General features: G+C 41.1%; 1 protein-coding gene across 14 annotated transcripts in view; it reads right to left on the reverse strand.

Annotated features, from left to right (window-relative positions):
* ITSN1 (intersectin 1) overlaps positions 1-26,227 on the reverse strand; it is a 223,017-nt gene that overhangs the window by 81,469 nt on the left and 115,321 nt on the right. For all 14 annotated transcript variants that reach the window (XR_014309746.1, XR_014309747.1, XM_082723504.1 and 11 more), the window contains 7 exons: positions 24,656-24,805; positions 24,092-24,232; positions 18,492-18,579; positions 18,216-18,355; positions 5,361-5,488; positions 2,155-2,384; positions 134-255 (listed from right to left, as the gene is read on the reverse strand). Coding sequence is in view for 12 of the 14 variants with exons in the window: in XM_082723504.1 (XP_082579630.1) it covers positions 134-255; positions 2,155-2,384; positions 5,361-5,488; positions 18,216-18,355; positions 18,492-18,579; positions 24,092-24,232; positions 24,656-24,805 (999 nt within the window). In the remaining 2 variants the exon portion in view is untranslated. The remainder of the gene's footprint in view (positions 1-133; positions 256-2,154; positions 2,385-5,360; positions 5,489-18,215; positions 18,356-18,491; positions 18,580-24,091; positions 24,233-24,655; positions 24,806-26,227) is intronic.

Raw genomic sequence — 26,227 nt, forward strand, 5'->3', positions numbered from 1 at the left:
AGATGGAGCCCATACTTCAAGAACCCTGGATTTCACACTCGGCGACAACTTCACGCTGTCAAATAAAGTGCAAGAGGAGAACAGATGCTAATCATCAACAGAAAAATCACACTCTGACTGGAGTCTTTCTTACCATTACTATGTCTCCAGGCTGGATCGTGATCTCATCGTGACTTCTGGATTCGAAGGGATAGAGTGCTCGGTAATACACCACCTTTACGTTCTCCTGTGCAGAAATGGTAAGTGGGCCTTTTTCTATTTACAAAACAGTGGGGAGAAGGGAACAAAAATAAAGCATTACACGGAACACGTATGCATGACAACAAGCCAAACAGCCGACCCTGCTATTGACCTTAGCATCTGAACCCTTTCCGTCTATTCAAGGAATTTCTGAAGCACAGACTTCGTGCCAAAGGAGAGCCAAATCTGAAGTTGGCAGCTCAAATCCGTCAGAATTCACTGGCTGCCGCTCCCTGGACAGAGGCCGTCCCAGTGCTGAACGCAGTGAGGCTGTCTTGGGTCCTGGCTGAGGCTCTGGAAGGGCACATCTGGGAAGCATCAGGACCCTTCTCCCCTACCCAGGGCGCCGAGTACAATGCAGCGGTTAGAATGAGAGAAAATGAAGCAGCCAAGAAGAAAACTCCTCTGGCAGGAAGCAAAGCCCAACTTTCCACATTAGAAGACTTGGAAATGTTGATTATCTTTGGCCGCTAAAGCAATCACATAAAATGTTAAGTGCTGACTTTGCCAACAATGGTTATTATCGATCAATTCCAGGGAAGTAAGCCCTCCTCCACATCTCCCAGGGCTGGGGAAACAAGCCCAATGACAGACCTTATGTGAAAACAGTTTAGATCTTAAGTAAAATTATTAGAAAAAGGCATGCAAGCATAAGACAGTGTGACTTCTGATTCACTCAATAGTACCTAATCACAGCCCTCTGAACTGTTTTGCCCTAGAAATGGAGATGTTTAGCCACACATCTATTTTCTCTGAAAAGCAGTGAGGGGAAGGTGTTATTTTCATGCAGTCCGGAACTAGAAGAGGCGCCACATTTCCCACTGACCACGGGAAGAAGAAATCCTCATTTTATATACTAGGAGGAAACATAAGGAATTTAAACGAATTGCCTAAGATCGAGGGCAGGTGGAATTATTTCTCACGTCCAAGAAAGTATTGAAACATAAATTGTTGGCCAGTCTTTCTCCGTGGACTGCAGGCATCTGGATGTGGGGTGCAACTCTGAACCCCACTCCCATCTCTGCCCCCGTAAACAGGAACAAATAAACCCTATGAACAGTGTGCTTCCTTTTCTTTTTGTACGCCAACACAAAGCATGCCCATAATGGAACAAATAAAATCGGTATCAAGTGCCACACAAAGGAAAAGGCGGTCACTTTCTTCAGCTGAGTGCTACCGCCAGAGCCGCGCGAGAATCTCAAACATACATACTAGGTTACACGTGATGTAAGAGATACTGGGGACACCTGGGTGGCTCAGTTGGTTAAGCCACTGCCTTTGGCTTGGGTCATGATCCCAGAATCCTGGGATCGAACCCGAGATCGGGCTCCCTGCCTCTCGGGGAGCCTGCTTCTCCCTCTCGCTCTGCCTGCCACTCCTCCTGCTTGTGCTCTTTCTCTCTGTGTCAAATAAATAAATAAAATCTTTTTAAAAAAATGAGAGAGAGAGATAGTCTCTAACCACTTTAAAGGCTTTCATTTATCATGACTGAAAGAGGCAACTTTTGATCGAAGAGGAAAAAAAAGTCCTAGTTTTCAAAAGGTCAGAAGCGTGGCTGCATGCAGCATCGGCTGACGACAGGGACAGTGGAAGGAAGGGGGAAAGGGGCCACTTCCCGTGCCCGGAACAGCTCCGTAATCCCCAGAGCAGAAGAGCGAACCAGAGAAGCACCAGGTTCTTTCCGACCCGGAATACGGGTTCCGGGATGGGGCTCGGGGAGGAAACTCGGGCCGCTTTGGTCGGCAAAGGCTCTGGATGCCGGCTTCAGAGGGACCAGAGGCGGGGCGCGCCAGGAGCCCTGGGCAAGTGACCCGCGCTGCGCCCGCCTCTGTGCAAGGAGCCCGGACCCGCCTGCGGAGCCGCGGCGCTCCCTCGCGACCCCAGCAGAGGGAGCGTCTCTGCGAGAATGGCTACCTGTGGAGGACCAGGGCGCCTGGACAGTGGGCTTGGCCGGCTCTGGGTGCGGGTGGAAGAGCCGGCTCGTCTTGTCTTGCGCGTCGGGCTTGCTTTTCTCCTCCCCGTCCTTCTTCTTGACACTCTCCTCCCTGCGCGGTTTCTCCTCCTCGTGGCTCTTCCGCGGCCGCGGGTGGTCGTCGTCCGGCTGCGCATGCTCCGTCCACGGCTTGTCCCGCTCTGGCGCTCGCCTGCGAACACAGCGCGCGGTTACGCCGGAAGCTCGCGCCGCGCCTGCGCTCGCCGTGGAAGAGGCTCCCGGGAGCGAGCGAGGCTCCCCGTGGAGCGGACACGGTGCCTCAGGCGGATCGCTCGGAACCCGTGAGACAGAGGCTCTCGGGCCTCGACCTCTGAGGGAGCTGAGGAAGTCACGGGACTCGGGAAAGCACAGGAAGGAGATTCCTGATGTATCTGACCAAGTGGCTGGAGACTGACAGCGACTTCTCGACGGGAACCCTGGTATGTCCCTGCGCAAAGCCCTCTCACACACACAACAAACGAAGGCGAGAGAGCGGCCCCCCGCGAACACACACGTAGCTCCCCAGAACTGAGGGCAGATGCAACAGATTCCATCGAACCCTTCAGGCAGTAGCCATCCCGTTACTCAGTCTCCGTCTCCGGCATTTTCCCGAACCGGAAAACTGTGTGTGTGTCCACCTGCGGGCGTGAAGGGACACGTGCAATGAACAGATCGTCTAGGCCCTGAGGTCTAAGACGACCTCGACCTGAAGCCCACAGGACAGGACCAGGGATGGGTTTTTTTCTCTCTCACTGCACAATCGGCTACAAAATCAGAAAACTCACATGCAAAAGGAAGCAATATCCTCATACAGCTCCCTGTACGAGCTCCATGAGCCTTCACACCTGGGGAGCAGGTCCTATTAACGTCCCCATTTTTACACGGGAGTAAAATGAGGCAGAGATGTGGAAACGCTTGTCCAAGGTCACACGGCCACACCTGCCTGGGGCTCAACCCCAGGCAGCTCGGTTCCAGGCTCTACACCCTGAACTGCTATCCTATGGCATGGCCAAGGCACAGAGGTCATCCGCTGGAATTAGGGAACTGCTAGAGGAACATAATATAAACAAGGAAAGCTTGTATTCCCCATTTAAAAAACATATTTAGGGGCGTCTGGGTGGCTCAATGGGTTAAAACCTATGCCTTCAGCTCAGGTCATGATCCCAGGGTCCTGGGATCGAGCCCCGCATCAGGCTCTCTGCTCAGCAGGAAGCCCGTTTCCCTTCCATCTCTCTCTGCCTGCCTCTCTGCCTACTTGCGATCTCTGTCTGGCAAATAAATAAAATCTTTAAAAAAATATATACATATATTTATTTCTACTATGTATGCATGTGAAAATTTTGTGCAGTAAAATTTTTAACTTAAATCTTTAACGTTTTACTTGCTTTCAAAGCATCTTTTTTGAGAAAGAACAAAAAAGTTTTTTGGAAGGGGTCCCCTGTCTATGTTATCAATCGTAACAACAACAAAGCAAACCAGAATTTGCTTAATATTTTCTATTAATAAAAGTCATCATGTATAGTGTCTAACCATGTAATTTCTGAAATTAATTTTTAGGTACTGTTTATATGACTGAAAGCAAGAAATTTGCCATTTTTTTATTTGGATATTTTGTGTGGGGATTTCTACTCCATAGAAATGTTAAAGGTCAGTGCAGCACAGAGTGAATAATCAAAGCGTTTATCCACTTTGAAGATAAGGAAAGGATGGAGTTAGGGGTAATCAGCACATCCAGGAAGTGAATCCTTGAACCATACCCCAAGAGAACTATAAAACAGTGTTCTAATCTGGCTGGAGACTCTACCCGCCTGCCCACTGGTGAACTGTGCAGTCCCACTTACATGCAGGTGTTTGACGGCACAGGGCTCTGAGTGTAGTTTCTCTTATAAGTTTACCATTTTCTCTCTCTAGCTCACCTCATTGCAAGAACACAGTATGTAACACAGATACAAAATATGTGTTAATCAACCATTTATTATTATCTGCAGGCTTCCTTCCAGTCAACAGTAGGGTGTTAGCAGTTAAGTTTTGGGAGAGTCAGAAGTTACACTCAGATTTCCAACTGAGCAGGGGGGTCTGTGCCCCAAACCCCCTTGTTCAAGGGACAACTATACTACACACGCCCACATGCGCATCCCCTCTAGGTAATTTAACTGCGCTCAGCCCACTAAAATCAATGACTTGCCTCATGTTCTGTTTTTTTTTTTTTTTTAATATACTAGGTATTTTTTTTTTAAGATTTTATCTTTCTGATAGAGAGAGCATGAGCACAAGCTGGGGGTGCACAGGCAAAGTGAGAAACAAGGTCCCCACTGAGCAGGGAGCCCGATGTGGGGCTCGATGCCATGACCCTGAGACTGTGATCTGAGCCAAAGGCAGATGCTTAACCGACTAAGCCCACCCAGGCGCCCCTGTATCTTCATCCTTTTATTCTATCTTCAATAACCAATTTTTACAATTTATGGTATATCACTGAAATATTTGGTCATTTTTATTTCCTGAGTCAAAAATTAATTGACCTTTAGAAAGCAAATATCCAGTAACAAAATCAGACACACCGAAAAGTTAATAAATGAATTTCCCCGATTCAGGACAGAAAGTTGCCAGTAAAAGTAACAAACCACAAACACAAATATTCAAACAAAAACAAACAAAAAAATGTGTCTGGATCCTAAGCAGAAGCAAATTTTCTCCTCTTATACTCAAGTTTAATTTGCAGCTGAAGAAAAGGAGAAAGAAGTCGGAGCGGCACACTGTGAGCCCTGCTGGAGAAAGCCTGTGTGGCGAGCACTCAGGGGCTTTGATTTCAAACCCGGCGCTTGGGACAGCAACTGTTATTAAAAGGCTGTGAACTGGAAACGTATTTTGGTCATTGGCATGCAAATGAGCATACCAAGTGTCCTAATTTCCTTGTATAGTTCTATTTATCTACATAGTAGTAGCTTAGGAGAGCTCTGGAAGCTAACCAAAAACTTCAGGGGGTACTTATATATGCAAAGATTTATATACACACGTATTTGTGCTTACGTACACACACACACACAACTGAAGGCTATTTCTGGTCAGTAGGTACTCGGAGAAGTCCTGCAAAGTATAGTAAATACTCAAAGTTTCCTGCCAGATCCACAATCCACAAGAAAAGACTCACCTTTGGGCTTCTTCTTTTTGTTTTTCTAATTCTATGATTTTTCGCTCTTGTTCTTTCTGTTTCAGACGTTCAGCCTCTATGGACTTCTGTTTCTGGAGCTGTTGCTTATTATGGATTTCTCTTAGTTCCTATAAACAATCAGGGAACAATTCACTTAATGACACCAGGTGACAGGCATTTCCACTGTTTATCAGCATGCAGCATTTTCATAGTGGGGAAGTCTAGCCATTTAGAAGACAAACACACAGATTTGAAAAATGTTAACTTGGAAAGCTGAAATCAGTCTACATTTTGACATGACTGATCTCCAAGAGCTGTTCCAAATTATGTTTTAGTGAGTCATAAAACATTACACCATTTTCCATTACATTCTTTGGAAGGAACTTGCTAGTGACGGGTATTAGAGAAGCTACGTTGTTCAAGTCTTGGCAACAGACATGGACTTAACCAGTTTTAAGGTATGGTGATGATCATCAATAAAACTCTGAGGTACTGCTGATAACGAACCAACACCAGCCTTTGCTGGCTTGGAAAACACACACCACCTCCATCAAAACCTCCCTTTCTTATGCTAGGCGACCTTAGACCAAATGGACATCTCTCTGCTCCACAACCCTGACTGTCCCCACCACATCACACCCTTCCAGAGCATCTTCTCTTGCTAAATCCAAGTATGAAGCTGTCGACTTCCTCTCCAAACTAACCCATCAGACGGGCTGAAAACAAATGCGGTAACATGACTGTCACCATGTTGGATTGGACCCAACTTCCTCATTTGGTATCATTCCCCAGGAAAAATGGAGATTTCCTTAGCAAACTACTGAAACAAAATGCATTTTATGATATTAAAGTACTCAAGTCAGAAGTTTAAACACCCTAAAGTGTGAAGAATAAAGAAATGCCTGTTGAGGGGGAACCCTCGATTCCATACAGGAACCCAATGGTCACTAGCAGATTCAGTCACCAAGACTCCTCTTGCTTGTGTCAACAATAAATCAGATGAGTCAGTATCCAGTACAGCCAAGGATGCATTTCCAGTTGACTTCCTCATCTGGGTAACTAAGGCTGGTCCCCCACGCCCTGGGGTCCCTTTGGTGAGATACAAGAACTAAAGTTAAGACCACCCTGTCTTCTTCATCTTGTTCACTAGTCAAGTCCAAATGGGCAGGTTTCCTCCTGCCTTGAAAACCTCCCTTTAGGTTCATTCAGAGATGGAACAAAGGCAGAGCACTGTCTAGAGAAGATCAGTGTTTTTATAGTGTTATAATGCACTCATTCCTAGAGAAAAGCCCTAAGGGTTAGGAAAACCTTCTGCTAGCTAAACGGTTCTCAGGATAAAGATTTTTTTAAAAATTTATTTATTTGACAGAGAGAGATCACAAGTAGGCAGAGAGGTAGGCAGAAGAGAGAGAAGCAGGCTCCCCGCCGAGCAGAGAGCCCGACGTGGTGCTCAATCTCAGGACCCCGAGATCATGACCTAGCCGAAGGCAGTGGCTATCCCACTGAGCCGCCCAGGAGCCCTGTTCTCAGGATAAAGAGCGAGCACATGGATGCATATTTTATAAACCAGAAGTGAGTTTGAGAGATCCTAAAAGGAAGCAGTGAGATATAAGAAAAAGTGTCTGGAGATCAGAAAGTTAGGGGGAGATCGTACTGAGGGGGAACAGGGGAATCACTGGAGGTCAGCAGGCCCTGGAAAGGCAGGGAAGGAAGGAAGGGACTTTGGTGGGGAACCAGCAGATAAGACTGGGACTATCTAGGCAGGATGCAGCAGAAAGAAACAACTCTGTTGGGTCCACAGTGGTGGACTGTGCCCTAGGCATGTGCCCTGGGCATGTGACTTGGATTTGATATTTTAGAGACAAAAGGGAAAAAGGGGCCACATCTGATTTTTAGAGTAATCTGTACTCTTGGCTCAGTTAATATATCTATGTGAAAAGGAAAACTGCAGAGGGGTGATATTAAATCAGTCTCTACAGGGGCGTCTGGGTGGCTCAGTGGGTTAGGCCTCTGCCTTTGGCTCAGGTCATGATCTCAGGGTCCTGGGATCGGGTCCTGCATTGGGCTCCCTGCTCAGCTGGGCGCCTGTTTCCCCTCTCTCTCTGCCTGCTGCTCTGCCTACTTGTGATCTCTCTCTGTCAAATAAATAAATAAAATCTTTAAAAAATCAATCAATCTATCTATCTGCCTATCTCTACAGTCCTAAAAGAGGGACCCAAAAGGTAGGTCCTGCAGAGACAGTGATGGCCTGCCCCATCATTAGCCCAGTGGCTGAGACCTTTTAAAAGGAAGGGGGAAAAGTGACTGAAATGTTTCCTTTTCTTTTTTTTTTTTTTTTTTTTTTTTTTTTTTTTTTTTTTTAAAGATTTTATTTATTTATTTGACAGAGTGAGATCACAAGCAGGCAGAGAGGCAGGCAGAGAGAGAGGAGGAAGCAGGCTCCCTGCTGAGCAGAGAGCCCGATGCGGGGCTCGATCCCAGGACTCTGAGATCATGACCTGAGCCGAAGGCAGCGGCTTAACCCACTGAGCCACCCAGGCGCCACCGAAATGTTTCCTTTTCTTACTTTAAAATTTCACCTTAAAAAAAATAATAAAAATTTAAAAAATAGAATTTCACCTTTGGTTGCATAAAATTCTTAAACAGGTTCAGAAAGAATAATTTACGACAACAGACAACAATCGAAAGTACTGAACTGGGAAAAAAAGAAACCTGGATTCTGATCTCAAGTCCCTGACATGGGCCAACAGCTGAATCAGAGTGGACGACCCCTGGGTTTTCTTTCTGCTTTAAGATCTGTTAAATTTTTCAACACTGTTGATTACATAAAAAAATTAGTCCTTATTTATTTCAGTGTCTCTTATATTCAGGGTTTTAGTCTTCTTATAGGAATAAACCAAAAAGGCATAACTAGTAAGCAAAATAACCAAGCTGAAATTAAATACAAAGGAGTAAGAAATGGCAGGGGAAGAGGAACCTTTGAGTTTGGTGTTCAGGAGTCTGATTATGTATTAAAAGAGAAAAGCTATTACTTTACCCAGGAAAAATGTATCTCTAGGCAGAGTGATATTCAAAATATTTAACAACAGCAACTGGAGTGAACCCTGCCCGTGATGTACCAATGCACCTAAGAAAAGTGGTTTTCCACTTTACCAAACAATTACAATGCATATTTCCTTCCTATACAGGCCTCTAGTGATTGAACATTAACTTACAGATCATTAATTACCAGATACAAAGTCAAGACAGGCAGCAGTAAAGCTAGGAATGTCTTAGGAGGCACAATAAAATAAAAAGCAATAGGAAGTGAATTTAAAGAAGCTACAGGAAGAAAATCATGTTATTAATAAGACAGTTTTTAAAACCAATTTTTAAATTTATCAAATATCCAAGAAGGAAGATATTTTGCAATTTTAAAACCGCATTTATTTTGGAGGTCAGCCTCACTGACAGGCAAGGCTGAACCCAACCCTGAACCGTTCACATGTATGTTGCAGCTTCAAATGCCTCCCAGGAACTGGAGTAAGCAGGGGCATAAAGTCACAGATGTCAGATAAGGTAACAGAAGGCCCTGGCATCTCATGATCTAGAGGTGAAGACGGCGAAGTCTTTCTATCATTCCCTTCAACCAATTCAAGTACTGCTGCGCACAGCCCTGCACAATCGAGATGCGGCCAAGAGGCAGGCACCCCAGGTCTCTCTCTCCTTGGACTTGGGAGCTTAAGACAAAGCAGAAAATTCACGATTCCGAAACTTGACAACTTTTTTCTAAAAGTTGAACTTCTAGGAGGGCAATCTACAGAATGAAGGAAGATTTCTGAGCATGACATGGGCCCTGTGGGATGCAGTCCCTTCATGTGGTGGACAAAGGGCTTTGTACAGCTCCGTCCTTCCCTTTCAACACTACTATTTAAGATACTCAAGTGCAGTCAGTTATTTAAAAGTGCCCTTTTTTTTTTTTTTTTTTTTAATTTGACACAGAGAGAGATCACAAGTAGGCGGAGAGAGGTTGGGGGGAAACAGCTCCCTGCCAAGCAGAGAGTCCCATTTGGGGCTTGATCCCAGGAACCTGGGATCATGACCTGAGTCGTAAGGCAGAGGCTTTAACCCACTGAGCCACCCAGGTGCCGCTAAGAGTGTGCCCTTTTAATGCCTTCAGGGAAACATTTCTAAGGTGACAAATAAATCTGTTATCATTAAGTTATCTATTTAGGAAACGACAAAACCACTGGGAGAAGCAGCCATGAAAAACCTCACGACGTGAATTTTAACACCTTTTCCTGGTGGTCAACCTCATCGAGGTAACCCTGCGCGTCCTATTAAGTCTTATCACAGTTATTTCTCTATTCTAATGAAGATAAAGACAGAAAAATAAGAAATTACTGAGAACCAAGATTCATGACCTCCCTTGTGGCTCTTCCTAAAGTTAGTTTTTTCTAAAATCAATAACCCTACAACAATCACACTTAATTGGTTGGATATTCATTGAGCAATTTTGATTTTTCTTCTCTGAGTTCTATTCAAGGATATGAGATGATTTACATAGGCACAGTGCGTGGTAATTTGATATTACCTCTTAAGAGAGCGTAATGCCTTTCTTAATCAAGAAGAAGTAATTAAACATGCATCAAAGAAGTTTCAGCTATGTGTTATAAATATGTAAGAAAAATAAAACTACAGAATGTGTAGTGTGTGTAAATTAAAGAGATAAGACCTTTATCACCAAGACTTTCTTCAGCAGGGTCTATGAACAAGCTTTGCCTCTGGGAACACTATGAGACAGCATGAAAACTGGGGTATACAGCCATTTTTCCTGCAGAGAAGGCTCAGAGCCTTTACTGGATTCTGAAGAGGGTCTTTGATCTAATTCAGATTAGGAACCACAATAGGAAGATAGCTGGCATATAAGATTCCATCATGTATTAGCAAAGATAAATGAAAATAAGCTTGCTTTTTTTAAAAAAAAACTTTCTTCCTTCAACTCAGGGGGGAAAAAAAAATCACTCATTTCCCCTAAAGAATTAAGATATTTGTACCATAAAACATCTTTGGACATCCTATGGCGTACAGCCAAAGTATTTCAAAAGCAATATGCTGGACAAATTGAATACTCCAGAAGATTCAACTCGTTCTTTGCCCTGAAAAACATGGCTTGCGTTCAAATTTCCTAATGACAGTTGTTTTATTGCTATGCAAGGGGTGCAGAATCCCTTGACTTAAAAACTCCATTAACCCTTTATTTGGACTCAGAAACACTAAAAAATAAGTGTATTATGTGAAGTGGTGTTACTGGGAATACAGAATAGTATCCAGCAGAACAATACGTATGGGATGCCTTTTCATAAACATTACTTTATATAAATGCTTGTGAAGAGAAAAAACATTAACTAGCAATAGTGACCTGGAAAGGCTAGTAGTTCATGGACATTTATTGCTCATTTGGTCATTAAATTATTTTGAAGGATTATTCTGCTTCTTACTTTTACTTCAGGCTGTCTCTTGGAAACGTGAGACCAAATAAACACATGTTAATTACTTGAAATTCATGAGCTCAACATTTTAGATCAAAATAAAGCTGTTTAGGACACATCTCTTATGCTTATAATAATCTTCATTCTGTTAATATGAAATGGACCTACGAAACTGATCTAGATGCCGGTATCAAAAATTTCAAGTGTTTGTTTTAGCTCAACCTAATACCTACAGAAGTCAAAAGCAGAAGTGCTTTTATATAAATATATATGTCACTTTATTTCTCACCCAGGGAGATTATATAGCACACAGTATCAGAATTTTTAAAAAGCTTTTTGAGTTTAAAAATATAGTTTTAAAATATCCCAAGGAAACGGTTATGAAACAGACTAAAAGCCATTAAAAAAAAAGCCAATCAACAAACCCAGTGAGGACAGGGAAAGTTGTACCAGCATGGAAAAATCTGAAAAGTAGCTATTGCAAAACATAGAAACTGTACCCAAATCAAAGTAAACTGAGGGTCCACTCATCACAAAATTATAAAATATATTTGTTCTTGATGCATTAAAATGGGCAGATTACAAAAAAATATATACTCATCAGTTAAATTCTGAGAGGGGTATATTAATGTTTAAAAACATTCTAGGGCGCCTGGGTGGCTCAGTGGGTTAAGCCACTGCCTTCGGCTCAGGTCATGATCTCAGAGTCCTGGGATCGAGTCCCGCATCGGGCTCTCTGCTCAGCGGAGAGCCTGCTTCCCTCTCTCTCTCTCTGCCTGCCTCTCCATCTACTTGTGATTTCTCTCTGTCAAAGAAATAAATAAAATCTTAAAACAAACAAACAAACACAAAAAAACACATTCTAAATCTGAAGTCATTATTCAACCAAACAGGAATTCCAGTTCCCCACGGAACGAATGGTAGTCAGTCTATTGTAAGTGCTATGTGACAGCCAGAGATGAATGCACTGGAGTGTGTGTGTGCGTGTGTGTGCATCTGCGTGCGTGCGAAGGGTGAGAAGACAGGTGGACAGAAGAGGGAGAAGAGCTAGAAAATCCTGCCCTCTCTGTACGTAGAGCTAATTAAGAATCTTCACCCATGTCTCCCAAGAGGCTTTGGTATCTACCCTGCTGTTACCAAGAAAACGGACTCTGTTTGTCCTGAAAATCTGAGTTTTCCCAAAATGTCTCAGTTTCATCTTATAAATCAATAACCCATTATTTTAAATACAGGTTATTCTAAACCATAAAACGGTCAAAGGCTCTGGCTAAACAAGAAAATTAAAAAAAATGTTTTTTCAAAAGATTGAATTCTGCATTTTTCCCTTCCCCAAATGACCTTTTGTTAAGCATTTTTTTCAAGACCTCAAAAGGAAAACCCACACCATAAAAGAAGCCAACCAACCAACCAAGCCTGTGGGTACAGCCCAGAGTCTGGTATATATAACACCTGTTAATTCTTTTGAGGCTCGGCCATGTTCTGATTTTTTTCTTTATTCAAGGAATCTGCATAAAGTTTCCACAATCACAAGTACATTGAATGAGAGAGTTTTATTACTTTCTGTGCTGGACAGGTCTTTTCATAAGGATCATACAGGTAAAAAGAAAATTTAAGCATGAACAAAAGCAGACAGCAAAGCATGAAACAGCCAAACGTCATTCTACTAACAGAAGAAAGCAATGTTGTTTTTTTATTTGAGTTTACGCTGATTTCTCTTGCTGTCTCTGTAACTCCTCTTTCTGGATCTTTTTCTTTCCTTCATTATTTCCCTTACTTGTACTTTTTTTTCCTGATTCTCATTCTATTCTGCAGTTTGTTCTCCAGCTCTTTTGTCTTCTTCCCTGGTTGCTAAACATTTTGCCCTTCACTGCCTTCCTCATGAATGAGGCTGCCGTGAAAGCAAGTGTCTGAAACCAAGAATATAAAAGCCTCAGTTAAACCCAAACCCCTTATTTACTATAACTGGCATTCTCATTTTAACATCAACTCAGTTCTTAGGAACAATTTTTCAGACAGGTATCATATGGGCAGAAGTTCTCTCTCTTAACAGTCTCTTGTGTCTAAGAAGCCTGGATTTCCCAAGTATATTTAAAAAATACAATGCGTAATTCTGAGTTGGTCTGAAATACTCAATTTTGCTAAGAAATAAAATAGTGTCCATTTTTAGAATAGTATTACTGACTATAATACTGTCTCCCATTTGATGGAAATATGCACACAGAACCAAATCATGGGTGAGTGCTGTCTTTCAAAATTTCACGGCCAAGTGGCCAATCCAATGACCTATTAAAATACTTGCTATGAAGACAAGACCACAGTTTATAGTACCTTATCTAGCCTGTAGTTCGGGGCTTCCACCACACACACGATTTGTCAAAAGGACACGATTTATACTCCACAATTTATGGTAACTAATCATTGACTTTGACAAAGAAGGCTTCGCGCCCATGGGAAACTCTCTTAGACACAGAGCACTCGACTGCGTGGGGGAAACGAGCACAGAGCTTCGGAGATAGTTCATCTCTCTTCATCTGAGAAGGAGGTGCATTGCCTGAGAAGGGCCTGGGCACCTTCAGAAAGGAGTTTAAGGGGATGACGCAGCCCAGGAGAAGGGCCAGGCCCGGCAATATGGCCTCCTCCATTGACACTGACTGGAAGAAAGAAATGCTCTAACGTAAACGTCATTCACATTAGGACTTGTTGCCCAGCACACAGTGACTAGACGGGAATCAACACCGACTCAAGCTTTTCAACATGAAACACACCGTCTTGCCTCTCTGAGTGCAGAGTCTCTCATGTGGCACACACTTAACGCCTTGAAAACTGTAAGCCGTACAATATGTTGCCACCCTGTATCATAGTTAAGATACGAAAATATGGAATATTAGGCTGTCCGTGTCAAAGAAAACTGTTACAAGTGACTATTAACATTGCCAAGGGCAAGGAGAAGTCAAGTGCTTCTATTTGAAAAGTCCCTGTTGGTAACATTATTTGACACTTGCTAGAACCACAATTTTATTACTATAGGTAAGGCACCGTATGTAAGAAAAATAATGACAGGAATATCTCTATGTGCCTAAGGCACACAGCTTCTTCAAAAAATATTAAGAGTTTTTGATTTTCATGTAAAATTAAGTAAAAGGAGAAGTTCATAGAAAATGTTTAAATTGATGTTTCTAGAAAATGAATGCGAGAACTAGTGATTTCTTAGTATGAGAAAATATTTGTTGCATACAGAGTACATTTTAAAAGCAGAATAAGTATGGTAAACAAATAGGATCCACTAAAGTAAAAGTTTAAGTATTATTTTTCATTAGCAATAATTACAAACAAAATCCATTATTCATGATTAAATCCCTGGTCAAATATTTCATCTGATCATCAGAAAGCTGAAATTTACTGTTCATATAAAAGGCAGGAGAAATACAAAGGATGCTAATCAGGGGATTTCTAGCACAAAAGAGTCAATATCTCAGTGTGCTACCATATCTTACCCTCTGCCCTCCCCACTGCTGCCACACCCCCCCAGCCCTTTCCTATGACCTTAAAAAAGCAGAGTCTATTTGCTACACTGGGATTCCTCTGCTTCTCTTCTCAAGTAATTCTTGGTTTGGGATGATAAATTAGAAAATGAAAGACAGTTGCATCTTGGGATTATTTATCAAATACATAAATATCACATCTATTAGGTAACTGTCTATAAAAATACACGGAAAAATAGCTTTGTCTGAAAGGAAAGAAGGAGCCCTCGATTTCTATGAGATCAGGAAGATGACTCTAGAGACCTTTTGTTTCGTATATCTGAATCTAGAGCTATTTAAAATCATAACTGTAATTGTAAACACGCTGTATGTTTTCAGTATGTTGCTACCTAGATGAAACATACACTGGCTAACCTGACTGCAAAAGTAATCTTTTTCCCCCTTGAATTAATGACTTGAGCATCTCCATCATTGGTTACCTGGTCTTGGGTGAGGAACCAGGAATGTAATTCTACCTCAAGTGAAGAGAAAGCAGAGACTCCTAAAAGAAGAATGAATCTGAACTTGGTAGAAAAGACTGAATCAGTTATGTTTTAAAGTGGGGTGGGGGGATAAAACATACCTACTCTCTAAACTCTTCTGTCTTTAAGAAACTAAATACAGGGCTCCTGGGTGGCTCAGTTGCCTAACTGACTGCCTCTGGCTCAGGTCGTGATCCTGGAGTCATGAGATCGAATCCCACATTAGGGGATAAATAAAATCTTTAAAAAAAAGAAGGAAAGAAAAGAAAAGAGGGGCACCTGGGTGGCTCAGTGGGTTAAAGCCTCTGCCTTCAGCTCAGGTCATGATCTCGGGGTCCTGGGATCGAGCCCCACATTAGACTCTCTGCTCAGGAGGGAGCCTGCTTCCCTTCCTCTCTCTCTGCCTGCCTCTCCGCCTACTTGTCATCTCTGTCAAATAAATTAATAAAATCTTAAAAAAAAAAACAAAACAAAACAAGAAGAAACTAAATACATTTAAGATATCCTGATCATGGTCTTATACCTCAGAATCTGGGCAAAACAAGAGTGCTTATGTGACCTTCTAAGTTAGGGATTGCACACGACTTCAAGTTTGCATCAAAAGAAGTGAGTAACTTATTGAAAGCAGTTGTCTACCAGAGAAATATGGAAATTGATTTTTTTTCACTGGAATCCTCATTTGGGGAGTCAGTCACTGAATATAGGTTTAACGCTCCGCTCAACTAAGTTTATATTCTGCATGCCATAAGGCACTCTCCAGTGTCTCCATACCAAGCTGCTTACGACTGAATAAAACTTTCTCTAGGAGAACAAGCTATGTGACTATAAAATAAAACTGTTAAGTCCTACATTTTCTTCTCTACTCTCCAGCTGGTTTCCTTCTGGGAGGGGAGGTTTCGGAGGTAGCGAGTCCACACTATCAGATAAGATGCGTGAGATGACTGGATGATCGCCAAAGTTTCACTCCCAGCAAGGCAGAAGTAATTTTTGCATCATTAGCGTGAATGCTGTGAAGACACTGCTAGACCCGAGAGGCACTGAGGAAATCCCAGGGGTTGGAATGCTGGCTTTCCTGGTCTGTCTCATCGTACAATGATGATAGCTACTAATGAACACGTGCTCTAAAGTCAGGGGGAAAATGATTCCTATTTTCCAACATCATCCAACATCATTTTCCAACATCCTTTTCCAACAAGGAAAAGGAGACTCAGGAGACTGTATCTAAAATCAGCCTCTAGGGTTGTCTCAATCACATTGTAAATCTTTTGATGCTTCAATTTAACTGTTTCTGTTTTGGTTTCTCCAGACAGGAGAGGAATACTAAAAAAAGTAATTGTAAGGCAATAAAATGTATTTGTTAAGGCCTCCAAATGAGTTGTTAAATAAAATAATAAAGCTACACTGGCTCATCCTTTTTCACACTCTACATTAAATTTGAAGTGAATAATGGAGAACAAAACAAAATAAAAATGGAAGACAGCACTGCTCTTATTTCAGAGTGAGTATATTTGGGGAAAGGAATAGAGTGGAAGGAAAGGCTGGGGCCAGCCTTTGTGTCAGCAGCTCTAAGTCAAGACAACATCGGTCAATGACACACAGCAAGAGGGACTGAAGCCACCTCAGCAGGTGTTCTCTTCGGCAAAGGCAATGGTGTTCCAATAGGCCAAAACACACCATAAACAGGCTAGGCATTTCGGGGGGGAAAAAAAAATTACCCACTGCAGCGTCATCCTCTAATACATGAACTTTGCTTTGGGAGTCATTTTGCAAGAAAAAGGAATCTTAAGAATAAGGCAGAAATCTGGACTACTGCCTAGGTTCAGAAGAGACCCAAATGTTTAACCGTTTGTGTCCCAAGAGACTATTAAAAAGCACTGTGATCATATTCTTTTTGCCTGCAGTAGTGACAAGTCACAGTGAGAATTCATGTGGGCATTTTTACTGTGTTTATTCTCAAGACAGAGAAGCTCTACTTTCCATACTTACTTATCTCATACCATCATATATGTGTAAGTGTGGAACGTACATATACCCCCCCCCACACACACAGATTCTGTGTAAGAATGAAAGCAAAGATAAACACTAAGAAGTTGGGTCAAATAATATGTCCCCTAAGAGCACTTGCCTGGCATTGTACAATGGAGAAAATTTCATTACCTTTTACTCTGGGGGGGGGGAGGCAGGAGAAGCAAAAATACCACAAACTCAAAGGTCTGAACAATTTGGCCTAGAATTTCAATTCAAAGGCCAACTAAATATCACAAATACGCTTTCTAATTTTTTCCTATTTTTAATAATAAAATAGTTTTCCTTTTTCCAGTGCCAAACGCAAAATTACCCAGAGTTAAGTATAAAATATTTTGAGATGGAAAACAAAACTGAGTGTTTGAAAAACAGTGGGAACTCCATTTCTTTTAAGAACAGATTGATAATGGGGCGGCTGGGTGGCTCAGTGGGTTAAGCCTCTGCCTTCGGCTCAGGTCATGATCTCAGGGTCCTGGGATCGAGCCCCGCATTGGGCTCTCTGCTCAGCAGGGAGCCTGCCTCCCCCCTCTCTGCCTACTTGTGATCTCTGTCAAATAAAAATAAATAAACTCTGGGGAAAAAAAAAAAAAAGAACATGGTTGATTAAAAACTCCAGTATCTACTTAAATCTATATTATATGTACTCATTGTTGGTAGGACAGTTAAGTGCTTGCATTCTGGTTTTGTTATAAGATAAGAGTTAATGGTTGTAAGATGATAAAGTTGCAAATTAAATCAAATCCAAAGAAGGCTGTCACAACCACTTCCACGTTCCTAAAAGGTCTGGCATTTTCCGGAATTTTACCATGTAAATGTGACAAAACCACATACCACTTTTGCCACAGAGACAAAAGCAATTACTCCATTCAACAGTAACACTCTAAAATGAGAGGTTATGAAATACAGATTTACCTTCAAGGACAATCTTGAAGGTAAGAAGTGGCAGAAAAATTCTTAGTTTTAAAAAAAAAAAGGAGAGAGAAAAAACCATCCCTTTTTAGCAGTCTTCAAGAATGCTAAAGACTCTTTTGGAGCCTTGCTTTTGGACTTGAACTTGATGGAGTTGTCAACAGACGAGGGGATGGAGACGTAGAAAAACATAATCCCGGTTAAAGACAGATGTCGTGTGGGGGCTACTCAGCTGTCATTTACAGATGCCAAATTCATCTCTATATGTTTAGGAGAAAGTGCATTTTGGATTGCATAACACTCATCTTTAAGTATGCAGGTTTGCCGGAAGGCTGACAAACCAGCATCATAAATTTTTCTCTCTGGAATCGAGTACCAACTCATCACCTTGCCAGTTAGAAAAATTAAAGGGTAGAACATATACGTAGGGACACAGAGAACAGTTACCTTCAGCTGATTATTGAAAATATCAATCTCCTGTAGTTTTGATCTTGTTTCTTTCTCAACTTCATCCAGTTGGTCTCGTAGCTGCTGGCGAGCAAGTTCTTTTACTTCTAACGCCCTTTTGAGTGTCAGAAGTGAATCTCCTATTTTGGAAGAACATTGCAAGATAAGAAAAGCAAACTGGCAATGAGGAAAATGGTTTTTAATGTTCTCATTTCACCGAAGGAGCATCACACCAGTAGAAAAGGAGAAGGCTGACTTTAAAAAGCAAAGACCTACTGTGCAAACTGTTTTGCTGAACTTGCTTGAGTTGGTCATTGAGTATCTGTTTCTCTGGAATAAGTCTTCCGAGCATTTGCTGAGCCTCCTAGGAGAGAAGGAGGAAAGCAACAATGAACTGACAGGGAAAACTACGTGGACATTCCACGTCCAGGCAGACAGGACCGTTTTCTCATCCCTCAAAGACTCTTCTAAATCTCATCCCAAATCCTACGTTAGAAACTGCCTTTAATCACCAGTCAGGGCAGTTCTTGCTTTTTTGCCAAGCAATTAACTATGTGCCAAATGCTTTTCACTGAAATAAAGTTAAGACAGTTAGAGCTCTCTTGAGATTTCTTAAATTTTTATTGACTTACTGCCTATTTAGAAGCTTTCAAAAATGTACTTTAAGTACAACTCAGCAGAGAAAACTGAAAGTATCGATCTCTTCCTTGCACTGGGATCCAATGTAAATGCAGTGACTGTTTGTGAACTGACAGAGTAGTCTGAATAGGAACTACTCTACTCTGAATATTGATACTTAGTAGGGCTGAATTAAGGTTCACCCATACAGCTGAAGACGGAAATAGAAAGAAGAGCTTTCTCATGGTAGAAGCTTGGCTGCCATATGTTTTCCACCATTGAGGATGGACCTAGAATTTTAAACAGGTACATAAAAGTCCTGAACCAACCATTTTTTACCTGATATAAGAAAAAAGTTAACCCACACTGTGAAAGGCTATTTGAAGTTTTCATTGATGACCTGTCAAGCACTGTATCTGCTTAAGTTCAGCTGAGATTATCCCATACAGTTCCTACACATTTCAGTAAAATAACATGCCTTTCCAGCACAGAAGAAAGAATACTTGACTTTCATTTTTACCTTGATGAAGAAAAAACAAAGTCTCACGAAAGAGGGACCCGTGATGAGCACTGGGCATCGTAAGTAAAGAATCACTATATTCTACAGCTGAAACTTCCTAAATGTTGTACATTACTAAATGGAATTTAAATAAAAACTTTAAAAAAAAATCTCTATGCACTGGTTTTTGGTTTGAGAAAATAAAAATGCCTTAATTGAAAATTTCCATCAGAGACCAAGAAGCAGTCTTTTTTGGAACAACCATCCTTAGCTACAGACTGGCTCGTAAGCAATAAATCTTTGTGTACCACAATTCTGAGTAGGAGATAGAGATAGCTCAACAGAGAGGATCTGGAAGCATCTTCTCTTATGAATAATCCACACTCGTTTCCCCCAATCTGGACAAAACAGAATACCCAATTCACACTGTTTCCCCCAAAAGGCCCAGCCAGCTGAGCTTCTCCTATTCTCCCCTCATTCATTCACATACTTAGGAAAGATCTCTCACCCAATCCCAAAGTTTCTTTCTTATACCAAGACAATGACACATCGAGATAAAACCTTGCTCAGACCACTGAGACTATTTAACTTATATAAATATCACTTTAAAATGTCAACCCAAGTTTCTAAAAGACGTCACAGACCAACAGGAAGGGCTACCTGACTCATCCGCGAGTAACAGTAAGGAAGGGAACCAGTATCTCATAGCCCATGATATACCTGGCCTTCTTCAAACCATGTATTATTTTTCACTTCACTACTTTTTCAGGAACCCTAATTTGTATTTTATTGTCAATAAGTGAACATACAACTGTCAATCATACATAATAAAAAAAAATGTGTTTGGTCACAGGGCATTCAGTGGGATAATAAATAAATACATGGCCTTCATTCCTAAATTTTCCAAGAGAATATTTTATGAAATCTTTCATAGTTAATGAAAGACATATTAAAAAAATTATCATATAGAACAATATCCTTTTAAAATGTACACGCACTTTTTAGTATGTTTGAACAATTTCTAGCAGTGAACATCTGATACTATTTATAGCATAAGTCATTATCTTAATATCTCAAATTGATTAGGACTTCAAAGTATAGGAAGCAATAACTGACAGAATTCGAAGGAAAAAGGAAAAATTTATAATGATAGGGTCTTCAATATCCTCTGGCAGCAGCTGGAAGAGGTCACAAAATCAGTAAGGACATAGAAAATACAAAAAACACCACGAATCAATTTGCTCTGATTGACGTTTATGAGGCACTCTGCCCAACTACAACAGAGTACAAGTGCACATAAAATATTCTTTACAAGTGCACATAAAATATTCACCAACACAATCATATGCTAAGCCATAAAATACATCTCAGTAAACTTAAAAAGATTAAAAAGAATTGAAATCAGAGTATGCTCACAGCTTATCACATAATAAATCAGAAATCAGCAAGATATCTGGAAAACAAACAAAATATTTGGAAACTAACTAGCATAATTCTAGATAATCCATCAAAGAAGAAATGACCAAGAAAATGATTTTGAACTGAATGGATACGAAAACACATTAAAAAGTTGGGTAATATGGCTATGACAATGCTTAGAAGGAAATATATACCTTAATAAAATGTTTGTATCAGAAATGTAAAAAGGGGGCGCCTGGGTGGCTCAGTGGGTTGAGCCGCTGCCTTCGCTCAGGTCATGATCTCAGGGTCCTGGGATCGAGTCCCGCATCGGGCTCTCTGCTCAGCAGGGAGCCTGCTTCCTCCTCTCTCTCTCTCTCTGCCTGCCTCTCTGCCTACTTGTGATCTCTCTCTGTCAAATAAATAAATAAAATCTTTAAAAAAAAAAAAAAAGAAATGTAAAAAGGTCCATATTCAATAATCTAAGCTTCCTTTTAATGAAGCTAGGAAAAAGCAAATTAAACCCAAAATAAGTAGATGGAAGGAAATAATAAAGAGTATGAATGAAACAGAAAACAGATATACCATAGAGAAAAATCAATACAACCAAAAGCTTATTTAAAAAATAAAATCAATGAGATCAATAAACTTCTAGGTAGATTGATGGAGAAGAGGAGGAGGGGAAAGAGGAGGAAAAGTTGAAGGGTGAAAGAAGATACAATTCCCATGATCAGGAATAAAAGAAGTAACATCACTACAGACACTACAGACTTGCAAAGAATTAACAGAATATTGTAAACAACTCTATACAAATACATTTGACAATTTAGATGAAAAGAAAAAATTCACTGGAAGATACAAATCATCAGACTCAAAAAGAAAATCTGAACACCCCTGTATCTATTAACTACATTTTGCTATTAAAATCCTACCAAAAAAAAAAACCTTCAGGCCCAGATGGCTTCACTGATGAATGAAAATTTAAAGAAAAAACACCATTTCAACACAAACATTTTTAGAAAATGGAGGAGGAAGGAATACTCTCCAACTATTTTCTTGTTTATTACCCTGATACCAAAACAGGATAAGGACATTACAAGAAAACTATAAACCAGTATCTTTCAAGAATTTTTTTTTTTAAAAGATTTTATTTATTTGTCAGAGAGAGTGAGCGAGAGCGAGCACAGGCAGACAGAGTGGAAGGCAGAGTCAGACGGAGAAGCAGGCTCCTTGCAGAGCAAGGAGCCCGATATGGGACTCGATCCCAGGACGCTGGGATCATGACCTGAGCCGAAGGCAGCTGCTTAACCAACTGAGCCACCCAGGCGTCCCTCTTTCAAGAATTTAAATTAAAAGATATTTAATAATAGCATACTGAATCAAGTAATTATTTTTTTAAATAGTAATACACCACGACCAAGTATGGCTTATCTCAGGAATGGAAGGTTGGCTTAACATTCAAATTTCAATCAACGGAAATCACCATATGAACAAAACAAAGAGAAAAAACAGGTAAATATCTCAGTAGATGCAGAAAAAGAAAATAATGACCCAATTCAACACCCATTCATGGTTTAAAAAACCTTCAGCAAAAAAGGAACAGGAGGAAAATCCCTAACTGGATAAAGGGCATCTAAAAAAAAATCTACAGCTCACATCATACTTAATGGTCAGAAATTGACTGGTTCCCCCTTAAAACCAAGCCTCTTACCACTTCTATTCACACGGTACTGAAGCACTCACACACTGCTAGGGAGAGTGTAAAATGGTACGACCACCCTGAAAACAGTCCGACAGTTCCCTATAGTGTTAACCATATATTTATATGACACATTAATGGCACTCCTAAAATTAAACCAAGAGAAAGAAAATGTATTTCCACATCAAGACTTGTAATTAAATACTCACTGTAGTCTTATACACAAAAGTCCCCAACTGGAAAGAACCTAAATGTCAATCAACAGGTGAACGGCTGAATAGGGAAAATACTATGCCGTGATAAAAAGGAACAAACTACTGATTTGCTCAGAAATATGGATGAATCTCCACAACATCAGGCTGAGAAAAATCACAAACTTCAAAAATGCTCAGCCACATGCAGGAACGTACCTACATGAATCTGACGGAAGCCAGGTGATAATATGGCGACATGGTGGTCACCACTGGATATATAATAAAATGAAAGTAGAACTGCGTATGGCATTCCATTACGTTCCCCACTATTGACCATCTGTCCGTCCCTGGTACTGCCCCTAGACTACTGAACTGCACCTCCTTATACTGTCACGATCCCAATAAAGCCAGTTGCATGAGCAAAACATAGGTCCTACATAATCCATCCCGCCAGCTGCAACCACAGTGGTCTCCTTGCTATGACCACATCCTGAACACAGGGTACGAGGTCACAACGCTCACGCTACTGTCTCCCCGCCCTCAGCTTGCTGTGCCAGACAGCCGCACCACTTAGCTCTTTCTCTTTCAAGTCTTTGCTCAGATGGGACCCTCACGGAGAAGCCTGTCCTCACCACCTAATACAAAAAATACTGTGCTGGATGAGGCACCTGGAGGGCTCAGTCTGCTGAGCATCCAAAACTCATGGTTTCAGCTCAAGTCATGATCTCAGGGTCATGAGATCGAGCCCCAAGTCAGGTGCCACACTAAGTGGGGAGTCTGCTTGAGATGAAATTCTTTCCCTCTGTTCCCACCCCTGAATGAATGAATGAATGAATAAGTGAGTGAAGACATAAATAAATCCTAAAAAAACACTGTCTAAAATACTACCTAAAAAAAAATACCTAAAAATACTTACCTAAAAAAATAAAGTAAAAAATACTGCCCTCAGGCTGTATTGTCTGGCTTAGTCAGTGGAGTGTGCAACTCTTGTTCTTAGGGTTATGAGTTCAAGGCCTATGTTGGGTGTCAAGATTACTTAAAAATAAAATCTTAAAAAAAAAAACAAACCTACTACCCTCCTCCTTCCCAGGGCTCTTTTCCTATTCACTCTCTGGAGCACTTTTCATACGCTAATAGAGAACACACTTGACTTCTTTTGGTACTGTCTGTCTGCCCTGCAAATAGAAGGTAAGCTCCAGGAAGGTGAGGTCCTCAACTCTCTTGTTCACTGCCCGACCCTCAGTGCCTCCGGGAGCCCCCGGCTGGTACACAGCAGGGCTCAGCAAATACTGTGTTGAGTTTCTTTCCTCAACAACCTACTTTTTAGACTCCTGTCTACCTCCATCTTCGCTTCCCAGCACCTAGTACACGGCAGATGCTGGATGCTTGCAGGAATGAATGAGTGAAACCAGAGAGGAAAGGCAGGGCTTGTAAACCCTAAAAGCATTTAATGGGTGTATTTTCTCACCTGTAATTGTTGCTGCAGGTGTGTGATTTCAGCAATTCTCAACTCTCTGGATTTGTTTGTACTCTCAATTTCTTGCCTTTGTGTGGTCAGTCGACACCGGATGTCTTGAAGTTTTCCTTCTAGTTGATGCTTTTTATCATTCTTTAACAAATGAAAAATAGTAATTATTCTTACCACTTTTAACGGTTCAGGGTTAACAGATGACCCTTGAACAACACAAGGCTGAACTACATGGGTCCACTTCAACTCGGATTTTTTTCAATAAGTAATAGTACAGTCCTGTAAATGTATGTTTGCTTCTTTATGAATGTATTAACATTTTCTTACCTCTAACTTATTTATTGTAAGAATACAGTATATGATACATGTAACATACGAAGTACATGTCAATTAACTGCTTATGTTATCAGTAAGGCTTCTGGTCCACAGTAGGCTACTAGCAGCTAGGTTTTAGAAGATTCAAAAATTATACAAACTGTTCTGACTGCATGGAATCTATGCCCATAAGCCCCGTGTCATTCACGGCTCAACTGTATTCCCAAAACATAATCAAACTTGACTCACTAGAGCTTCTAATTCAAATTCCAGAGTCTTTTTCTTGGCTTTCAGTACAACTATGTCCTCTTGCTCTTTGTTCCTTTGATTGAGTAGTTCTTGTCTTCGATTCCGTTCCCATTCAAGCTGTCGTTGCCTTTCAAGTTCTCGCTTTGCAGCCTGTGACATGTACCAACAGACAACTTAGTAGTTTTTTAGTCCTGACATGATACAATGCCTCTTAATAAATGTAACATCCAGGAAGTCTTTTCATTTAGGGATAAAATGTTACACATTGTAAAAACTTCTATTAAAAAAGAGCAAAACCAAATTTACACAAATACAGTATTCCTTCTGTAGCAAAAGGAGAATATTTAGAAAAGCTATTATAGTTAGATAAGGACAGGCAGGATTCACGCCATCATTGGAATTCGATTATTATGCCTTTAAGAATGTCTGAAGTAATAAAAAACTGTTCTTCCTCATCACTGACTCATAAAGAGAAGAAAAATGTCTTTAGTCTAGTAAAGTCACACTAAAACCCCTAGAATAAAAAACAAAAACAAAAAATAACCCCCAAAACAAAAACTTACTTTTATCAAATGAGAAATTACTCATCTCAAGTTTTAAAATGTATTGATACCCTATCCCCATAAGCGTCCATTTTCTTTTTACCATAGAAGCTTCCATAATTTCTGCGGCAATGACCGCTCTCTTTAAAGCGGACTCTGATGGCCGCTAGGTAAACATGTCCAGAGCACCTGGTACTCTTTTCTTCTTTTTTAGTAAAGGTTTTTTTTTTTTTTTTTTTTAAAAGAGACAGTGAGCAAGAGCAGGGGGAGGAGCAGAGGACAGAAGAGCAGACTCCCAGCCTCAGGGCTCAACCTTAGGACTCTAAGATCATTACCTGAGCCTAGGACAGATGCTTAACTGACTGAGCCACCCAGGTGCCCCCACCTGTCACTGTCACTGTTCATTGTTACTGCTTCTTCTTCTTTTTAAAGATTTTATTTATTTATTTATTATTTATTTATTATGCACAGAGATCTCAAGCAGGCAGAGAGGCAGGCAGAGAGAGAAGGGGAAGCAGGCTCCCCACTGAGGAATTGAGTCCAATTCCAGGCTCAATCCCAGGACCCTGAGATCATGACCTAAGCAGAAGGCAGAGGCTTTAACCCACTGAGCCACCAGGCGCCCCATTGTTTTTTGTTGTTTTTTTTTTTTTTTAAAGATTTTATTTATTTATTTGACAGAGAGAAATCACAAGTAGGCAGAGAGGCAGGCAGAGAGAGAGAGGGAAGCAGGCTCCCCGCTGAGCAGAGAGCCCGATGCAGGACTCGATCCCAGGACCCTGAGATCATGACCCGAGCCGAAGGCAGCGGCTTAACCCACTGAGCCACCCAGGCGTCCCAGGCGCCCCATTGTTACTGCTTCTTATCTACCTGTCCTCCAACCACCCTTTGGGCCTGAGGACACTAAAGTACTTTTCTACAACTACTCTGGGGACTATCGATGCCTGGCACATGGTAAACGACCATTAAGTAATTCTGAATAAATACACTGAAGTGTCTTAAAAATACAAAACAAAGCAAAACACTGAGA

The sequence above is a fragment of the Mustela nivalis genome (assembly GCF_964662115.1).
Source record: "Mustela nivalis genome assembly, chromosome: 1".
Classification (NCBI taxonomy): Eukaryota; Metazoa; Chordata; class Mammalia; order Carnivora; family Mustelidae; genus Mustela; species Mustela nivalis.